The sequence below is a fragment of the Microchirus variegatus genome, assembly GCF_963457635.1.
Source record: "Microchirus variegatus genome assembly, chromosome: 4".
NCBI classification, from domain to species: domain Eukaryota; kingdom Metazoa; phylum Chordata; class Actinopteri; order Pleuronectiformes; family Soleidae; genus Microchirus; species Microchirus variegatus.
In genome coordinates this window covers 18,788,746-18,798,776 of record NC_139805.1, presented here as the reverse complement: position 1 = coordinate 18,798,776, position 10,031 = coordinate 18,788,746, and the positions used below count along the sequence as shown (strand labels likewise).

The window sequence follows — 10,031 nt, the reverse complement described above, 5'->3', positions numbered from 1 at the left end:
AAAGGGTGTTGGAAACATTTTGGCTAATGTACACTACTCAACAAACATTTATAACATTAGTCTGATGCTTTTTAGATATTTTAATACAGAAAGAGCAGGTGCAGCAGAATCAACTCTTAGGTCAATCTGAGGTCACACAGCTCCTAAACCTGACCAGTAGTGTAATACCATGTGATAGAACTAAACTAAACACAATTAAATATTGTAAGATAAGAAACAAACATTGCTCATTAAATCCATAATAACCTTTTAGTTTTAATGTAAATCTAATGATCTGAGCAAGAACTAGACTTCTTCAACCAAGTGACCCTGGATATCAATGTCACCTCCTATAGTGAGCGATCTTCCAGTTTGAAGGTCAGGGTTCAAATCCCAGGCTCCTCTAACCACTCAACACCAAGTTACTCTGTGCTGGCAGCAGGTACATGATAGGAATGATAGATGTGTGAGTGAATGTGAGAGTGAAGGGATGGAAATTGGTGAATGGCAAAACATTATTTTTTTTTCCATCTTTTAATATTCGCAAAAGAGAGAAGTCGACAATCTGGCCAATCACTTTGTATCAATGACTTTAAAGTTTTGAATAAAACTGTGAATACCTCAGGTTGTTGGCAGATGGTGCTCTTTATTAGAGCAAGCTGGCCCTTTTTTTTATAGACAATAAAATTTCACAAATTATCACATTGCAACAAAGAAACATTATGTTCCATTGTTGACACAATATGATCATTTCCTGTCTCAATTTCACTGGCCAAAATAACTGTGATTCATAACATTATTGTGATAATTGTAAAAAAGTTCTTTAGTATATTTTAAGTACACATATTTATTTATTAAAAGGGAACAACAATGATGAGATAATCAGGGCCCAGGGCTGTCCAACTCAAATGACCTGGTGGCTACTCTACGTCTAGTCTGGCCACTAGGGGCCGGCCAAGTGCAAAACAAGTTAAACTTTTACAGAAAATGCAACTGTTCAGTGGAAGCCGGCGACATTAGCTTATAAATTATATCAAAATGTTCCGTCGTGGGGTCGTAATAACGATATTTGTGACAACATTTCACACAATTTCAAAATAAAAGACTTTGTTTCGATTATGGAAGTGATATACTGTATAGATCACAATAAAAAATAGAATTATGATGCAAAATGGATCAGGACATTTTAATAAAAGCATGCAGAAATGATGACTTCATATTACGTGATGGGCCGCATGGAATCTATTGGAGGGCCGCAAGTTTGAGAATTCAGGCCTGCAATGACCTGAAACATGCAGGCTCCCCCTGGTGCCACTTTAATATAAATCACTAGGGTTGTATGTTGGTGAGCTACAGAGTATTTTCCGGTCACTGAAGTGGCATATTATTGATTTTCTTCACGTGTCATGATGTTTATCTCAGTAATGGAAATGTATCATGATCAACTTGTGAGTTGTTGTTTTTTTAATTGCAATTCCTGATATCATCTCATTCCACTTTAATTGAAGACAATTCTACATGTCCTCAGATTTGCCAAGTGAACTGAACTCCTCCCTGATTTTGACACTTGTTCTTAATTGTCTATGAAATGATGACTCTTGGCTTATTTCATCTCAGCTTCATGCGCCTGGATCACTTCAGCCTCTCTGACTGCAGACTTCAGCCTTTGATCATTTGCGGGGCGGACAAAGAAGGAATATGTGAAGTGCGCAGAAATTACTGTTTAAAAAAACACACAACCGGAAATGGATTCATCTCTTTGTCTCAGATTTTTTTTTTTTTTTTTAAACAGATACATTAGTGTGATTGTGGACAAATGAGGCAGATGATGCACCTGTGCCTCACATATGCCACATGCTGGCTTTAATATCAATTGTATAACAATAATGAAAACTCTCTCCAGTGTGGAAACGTGGGTGCAAATTGCTCCTAAAATAAAACGATTTCAGAGACAAATGTGTCTTATACTCAAAGAGATATCGGGACATGAGATACTTAGTAATTGTGAATAATTCCACCTTTGTATTTCTAATTAAAAAGGCATATATTTGTGAAATATAACACTTGCTATTAAATAATAAAATCATTATATCCTTTATCACACCAGTGTTTCATTGCAACTGTATAAATAAACGTGTGTTATGTTCACTACCGGCTGCTACATACAAAAATATAGAATATTGCCTCTTGAGGTCAGATATAGTTTTATTTTGAAAGTATGACCGGACATAGCGCTAATTTTTTACTCCAGTCGTCTTGACGCGTGTGTGACAAAAGCAGCGTGAGCGCCTCGATGCGCGCACATGCCTCTCCGTGCGCTCTCCAAAAATCCAGACTGACAGAAGCGACAGACACAGAGGGAATATACACTGATCACTTATCATCACTTGCTATCAAAAAAGATGACAGATTTAACTTCTCCTCTCTGCCGTTAAATGAACAGAAAACAAATGATGAGGATTTGGAAAAAGTGTTCCTTGTTTAATTCCAGGTTCTCAGTCATGTTTGACTCGTTGGTAAAGTGGAGCGGGAGGTCTGGGGACGCAGATGGACTTGGTCCTTGTGTCTGCACGATGATTTTGGCTTTGCACTAACAATGGTCGCTCACATTCTGGAGTCCAACTCCAGCGGCAACTTGACTCCTGCGGTGTCCGAGGCTGCGAGTGCGCTGCCGGGCTACCTGACGGTGATGCTCCCGGTCCTCATGGTGACCCTGGTCGTGGTCGTGGTGGCTGGGAACGCGCTGGTCATCATGGCTTTCGTTGTGGATAAAACCTTGAGGACTCAGAGCAACTACTTCTTTCTGAATTTGGCTATATCTGATTTTCTCGTGGGTGAGTTGGTGCAGATGCTCTTCTTTGTGTCTCCCTCTGTCAGTGCGCACAAATTCAGCTTTTGTTCTCGTCTATGAATGAAAACCATTGGCATGCTTTTTTTTTTCTGTGTGTGTGCGTTCCCCAAAAACACACTGTAATATTCCTACATTATAATTACAGTGAGTCACTCATGTTCAGTTGCTTGTTCATGGTGACCTTCCTGTCCTCGTGGTGCATTACCGTGGAGTATTGTGCATTTGCAAGTCCCTCTATTTGAATTTTGTGCTGCACTCACCCCTCATCACTGTGCTGCTCTGGGAAAAAAAATGACAGCCTTCACTTTAGTGAAACAACCAATGCTTTTCCAAAATATGTCTTGACTTAGTCTCTCTGCAGGAGGTTTTTGTCATGGAAACAGGCAGCATCCACCAAATGTTTTTTTTATGGCCACATTTAATACCTGTCACTTGCAGGCAGTCTGCAGAAATGCTGATGTGAATACCACATTTGTTCTTGGTGCAAATCGTCATGCAGAATGTGTGTGTTTGTGTGTGTGTTTCTATTCCAGGTGCCTTCTGTATCCCAGTGTACATCCCGTACAACCTGACAGGCCGATGGATGCTGGGTAAGGGTCTCTGCAAGGTGTGGCTGGTCATGGACTACCTGCTCTGCACAGCATCAGTCTTCAACATTGTCCTCATTAGTTATGACCGCTTCCTGTCAGTCACAAGGGCTGTAAGTACAGGCTGTGGACGTGCTCGTCATTAAACACACACACACACACACGCACAGACACGCACACGTGCACGACACACGGCAGACCCCCCCCCCCCCCCCCAAAAAAAAAAATCTTTCACCTCCAGCGACAGTTTGCCCTCCAGATAGAGGACAATTACGTTCAAGTATGTCTGTTTCAAATCAATGATTCTGTTCCCGCTTAAGTCCAAGACACACCTTGGACTGTGTGGTTAATCTTGTCAGTAAATATTGTCTGAGCAAACATGAGCTGTCAGCTCTCGAGCATATAGATATGATTACAGTAAATGGACACATTACTTACTGAAGAGAGCCCGACTCTCACTGTCAGCATGTCAGTGCTATGTCAGCGAGTCAGTGCTATACGAGTGAATTTCAAGCAATGATATGTGTGTTAATCAAGCTATAATTAGTCTAATTATTGTCAATAAACATCTTTTTAATGCTTATGTTACTCAAACAAACCCTATAAGCTAATTGGACTTAATTATCTTTATACGAATCTATAAGAAAAAGTGCCCTATTGATTCGTATTAACTGCTTATTAAAGATAAACTAAAGTGTGTGTCCAAAATGGGAGATCCTTAAAAATCCCACAATCCATAGGCCACACCCCTTTCTAATAATAGTGTCTGCCCCCCCCCAAAAAATAATTACCATTACCAGTGTGACTCAACAGCTAACAAATGAAGATGACTAATAGTAATGATTTTCTTGGAGTGTAACTTGTCATTTTGTCACGAAACGTCAGGAACAAACAGTTGCTCGTTAAGAAGAAGAGCAGGAGTGTATTTAAAATAAATACACACTAATAATAATAATAATAATGATAATAATATTAACTGTCCTTTCAATCTGAAGAAAACCATAAAGCACACATGGCAGATCAAGAGAAAGATACCCGAGGCTCTACCACCAAAAAAACGTCTCCCTCAGCAGGAGACATTTTGGATTTTCACACTTAATTCCCAGGTCTGAATGAGGAAATAGACTTTTCTCCATTTCTCGGATTATTTTCTTTCCTCGTCCACAGATTTATTAATACTTTTTGACTTATTGGATATTACAATTGTTTTTTTTGCTCCGTCCATTTGTTTTACATTTCTTCACTCTCTGTTGCTCTTATGATTACCCTTTATTTGTCATAATTGTTCGTTTTTGTTGTCTATTTAGCCACCTGTTGTCTTTATTGTCATGTTTTCCCTGATGAAGACTATTTGAGATGCAACATTTTGGTTTTAAATGCATCAAACGTGAATTTCTAAAATATATATTTATTTATTTATTTATCTATTTATTTATTTGTGCCTCTGATGTCTTTCTTTTGATTGCCACTCATGCTTTATAGAAATGGGTTACTCTGAAATGATGAAATATTAATTAGTGTTTGTGTTCTAATGAATAAAACTGTTGATGACTGAATTAGAAAATAATTTTTCACAGGTCCACCCTCCAAAAAAAATGGCCCAGATCTCTCACTTTTCGTTTGAGGTTTTCTCTCTTTTTTTGAAGGTGTAGGTCATAGCCGAAGTATGCGTCCGGTGAAAGATGAAAAGGAAGATGAAAGATGCTATTTGGGGTGCATCATGGGAAATGTAGGATGTGCGGTTTCTTTGGAGCTCGACTGATGCGAGAATGTAACATTTAGGTGAATCTCAGCCTCTGCTGTTTGATTTCAGATTCCTGTGGATGGAGTTAGCGCACCTTTAAAAAGTTAGTGTACCTTTAAAGCTTAAAGGGACAGTGTGTAAAATGTATAAGTTGCATGTTCCTGCTGAAAATTAGACATCAAAACATCACAACTATAATTATTTCATCTTCAATTTCTGCCAGATGAGAATAATTTCTATTAAATTTTACACACTGGACTTTTAACATCTCTTAGACAACACATGGCCCCCAGTTTACATAATAACTTTATTTACTCTGATAATAACTCGTTGTAATTAAACCATTTTGCTTGTGGCTGCTCGTATGATCTCAGTATAATGTATTTTTGTTCAATTGTGAGCAGGATCACTGTAATTAATCATGGAAATGAGGCTCTGTCTTTGTACTGAACTCTTAAGATTGTGCCCAGAATACTGACACTAAAATGCATATAATTTAACTTTGGCAGGGTTCCAATTCCCGATCCTTGAAATCCTTGACAGTTTATTGCCCTAAATAGACAATGAAAGTGCTTGAATTTTGTGTGCGAAGGGTTAAGTTGATATTTAAGTAAATGTCTCCCTCTGCTGATATTACCTTGTTTGTTACGTCAAGACGCGTTTGTTGATGGATATTCCACGTGGAACTATGAGCGAGTAATGTTCAGCAGGACAATCACTTGTCCAGATGCAGAGTGTGCTGCAAATCCATAAAACTGAACGCCACCCGGTCCCTGAATTTGAGGGTTGTCGGTCTTGGAAAGTCCTTGAAAAGTCCTTGAAAATTCTTTGAATTTGATGTCAGCCGAGGTGTGGGAACCCTGACTTTGGTCACATGGTAGCACATTTGGAAATAGATCAGGTCTCAGTTCCTTTTCCAGTTTCTAATAGTCACAGATCAGAGTGTCCGTCAGTTCCATGGTAGACAACACTGATTATATCCACAGACACTCTAAATACAAGATTTGTTTCCTTTAGATTGAGTCTAACCCTTTCCACATACATGTAGGCTGCAGCCATCTTGGGTCTTCATAGACTCCGCTCTGACTGTCTGTCCGTCCTCATATCGAACCCGCCCCAATTTTGTTGCATGATTGCGATTGGTTCGGCCTGTTTCGACACGGATGGAAATTTTTCTGAATGGGACTACGTTCCGCATCCATCTGTCAGAGTGCATAAACATGAGCTCGCCGACTGTCATGCTAATTAGCACGCACCATTGTCTCATACTGACAGAACTGTCTGAGAGATAGCAAAAGAAACGTTAGAGGGTGGTAAAGAGTTGAGCCCGAGTTAAGAAAAATGGAACATGTGAGAAGTGAATGAGCGACAGGTGACGTGGTGAATGTGGCAGGAGCCTTAGAAGTCAGATTGGCTTTTAGCAGCGTCTCCCTGCTGCTCTGAGGACAATATGAAGAAGAGACTCCGAGTGGGAGCAAGTGAATTTGTCTGTTAATGATGAGCATGAGCAGCCGTGGGTGTTCGAATTGTAACAGATAGTTAAAGCTGCATTACTGTGAGTCACACTCCTGCCTCTCTTTTGGCACAGGTTAAATACAGAGCACAAAGAAACATGACCCGCCAGGCCGTGCTCAAGATGGTGTTGGTGTGGGTGCTGGCCTTCCTCCTCTACGGCCCTGCCATCATCTTCTGGGAGGCTATTGTCGGTCAGAGTATCGTGCCGGCCCACGAGTGCTACGCAGAGTTTTATTTCACCTGGTACTTTCTGCTAAGTGCCTCGACCTTCGAGTTCTTCACCCCCTTCGTGTCGGTGGCCTTTTTCAACCTGAGTATTTACCTGAACATCCATCGCAGAAACAAGAACAGCGCCGCGTGCGCCGAAGACGACGCCAAGACTCAGGCCAACAGTAAGAAGCACGGAGAAGGAGCCGCCTTGGCGGTGTTTTTCGTCAAAACTCGGAAGGTGTCGTGCAGCGAGCCCACCGCCATCTCTGCAGTCATCGAGGACGACGACGTCCTTTCCCCCTCTTTCAGCGGGGAGCCAAACACCAGTCAGTTATTCCTGCAGAGGGAGAGGTTCTCCCCAAACAGAAAGAACTCCAGGCTGTTTGAGCACTCAGCCTCCTGTATGGCACCTGGTCGCAGGACACAGGGATCCAGACTTTCCAGAGACAAAAAAATTGCCAAATCTCTGGCCATTATCGTCTGCACTTTTGGGATTTGCTGGGCTCCTTACACGCTACTGATGATTATCCGTGCTGCATGCAGCGGTGAATGTGTGGGGGACCACTGGTACGAGGTCACGTTCTGGCTTCTGTGGTTGAACTCGGCGATCAACCCGTTTTTGTACCCGCTGTGCCACAGCAGCTTTCGAAGGGCTTTCTCAAAGATACTGTGTCCTAAAAGACAATCGGTGCAGCCTCAGATCGAGGCTCAGTCGTGCTGAGATGAACTCGACCACACGCTCGTGCTTAATGCGTGCAGTAAAAAAAAAAAAAAAGTGGTTGGTCAGACACTGTAAAAATCCATGTACTGTTCTTCCATAAAAATAAGACAAGTGTTTGCATATATAGCGTGATGACGGTCGCAGCATGTCCGACAGCAATATGACCATGTCGTTCTGAAATGTGTGTGAGAAAAGGAAGCTCCCCCATTTATATTCATGCCAAAAGAGAGAAAAACAGTGGTGCACCTGGACGTACTCGTCCTTCATTAAAAGCGCTTTTCAAAGCCCTTCATTTTGAAACACACGCTAACATTCGCGGACAATCTCTGTAATGCGAGTTCTTCAATCACATCTCGTCTGAAGTAAAGCACAAGCCAATGCAACAACGGCCTCAACAGAAATCCACTTTGTTTACTGCTGTTTCTAAAGACTCTGCTGTTTCTAGGTTATATTAATGTTATGTAAAAGAGGGAGTTCAAGGTCTTCTATTATTTTATACTGTTACATTACCTGCCTACGAAACCTTTTTTTTATTTAGAATTCCAATTAGCAAAACAAGGTCATTCGCACATAAGAATAATGGTTTTCAAAATCAAGTTGTTTTTGTAATCATGCAGCAATAGAAAGTGATAAGTTCAAAACAAATGAGCAGAGCAGAATATTCAGTATTTGTTCACTGAATACAGCGTGTGCTCTTTAAGTATGGTGATGTTTTCTTTCATTCTATTTACACAGCGTGTGTGTGTGAGTGGCAGAGTGGAGGAGCTGGAATCTGCCATTACTGAATGTGCACTTAATTTCTTGTTTATCTTGGAAATGTACAGCACTATGAAAAAGGGAGCAGCACTGAAACTTTTGTATGTTAATGTCTGTGCCAAGCTAATTGGTCGTGTTCTTTAAATGCAAGTATTTATTCAAAGACTTGACTTTGTTTGTAATACTTTAATACTTATGTATGTATGTAGGCGATGAATGTGTCGGTGTAAGTAGCCAAATTATAAAGAATAAAAAGTGCTTACAAAGCTTATTTGTAAGTGTACATGTTGTTGGTAAAATGTACGACAGAAGAAAGATATTTAGGGATATAATATTATCTTAATTATTGTTTTACTGTATGACAGCAATAACATTGCAGTCATTATTTTAGGTGTGGTGTGACTTCATAAGGCATTGAATTAGGACAGGGGTCTGCAAACTGTGGCTCTAGAATTTGACAAAAAAAAGTCAAAAAATATATTGTCCAAAATTTGACAAAAAAACAGTCAAAATTGTTTTTTCTTTTACAAAATGTCACAAAAAAACACATTTCGTCCAAAATTTGACAGATGCCGTCCAAAATTTGACCAAAAAAAGTAAAAAAAATGTCCCAAATTTCAGAAAAAATCATATGTCGATGTGACTCTTCAGCCTCTCTGTAGCTTTGAAGAAAAAATATTCATGTTTTTGAATATTTTTTGTCAAAATAAAGGCGTAAATAAAAATGTTTTGATGTTTTATCCGTCACATCCAGTTGAAAAACCTCCCCCAAAAGCTGATAAAGTACTACATAAAATCGTTTTATTTTATTTCAAAGTCGTTTTTTCTACACTTTAGAGGTTGGGTATCAACTTGAGACAAACTGTGGTTCTTTAAATAGAGTATATATGTGTAAAAAAACAACAACTTTACATGTGATTTTATCTTCATTTTAAGGATCAGATTAATTTTATTTGGGTGAAGAGGGGACAAACATGGCTCTTCATTCTAAAGGTTGCAGACCCCTGAATTTGGAGATTAAATGCACATTTTTGGTGATGTAAAGAGTACAGTAAACAAATATCTCATTCAATATCTATATTTAAACTATATATAATATACAGTCACATGTCCATTGCTAGTTATCCTTTACTGAACAGTCATATTGGCTGTTTGGAACACATAAAAAGACGGCACAACAATATCACAAACTGGAGTATCTACCGATACTGATATTGGTTTGTCATTTTAGACCATTTATGAACGCATGAAGCTTTGCTGAGTCATTTCAAAGACGTAATTCTCCAACTGTGTAACAAATATTGTTCTCCCAAAAAGAAGAAATAAACAGCCCAAGACGTGACTGAAGCTAAAATGCTTTTACTGATTTGTATTTACATTTTTACAGTGAAGCATGTGATATGTCTTTTTGTGTCTGATATCCGCTCCAATGATGTGGATCAGTACTACCGATAACTGACCGAAACCAATTCCCATCCCCAGTCTTATGGCCAGTCTAACTGTGAGGAGGTGTAGTGGCATATTGGAAAAGTGCAAGATCAGTCATCTAACTTTTTGCAACAAAAGCAATTTTGTTCTCTAGAAAACAACAGAACACAACACAACACCCTGAAGCTCACATTTTCGTTCTTGTTACTGTTGATTTTAGGATTGTGAGGATGATGGATC

At 39.6% G+C, this 10,031-nt stretch overlaps 1 protein-coding gene across 1 annotated transcript; it reads left to right on the top strand.

Annotated features, from left to right (window-relative positions):
* Positions 1 to 2,575: 2,575 nt before the first annotated feature.
* On the top strand, positions 2,576 to 7,607 carry LOC310925459 (histamine H3 receptor; the record flags this gene model as incomplete). The annotated part of the gene is made up of 3 exons (XM_083887423.1): positions 2,576 to 2,813; positions 3,364 to 3,530; positions 6,750 to 7,607. The coding sequence occupies 3 exons, from the start codon at positions 2,576 to 2,578 to the stop codon at positions 7,605 to 7,607; spliced, it is 1,263 nt and encodes a 420-aa protein (XP_083743549.1).
* Between the last annotated feature and the right edge of the window lie 2,424 nt (positions 7,608 to 10,031).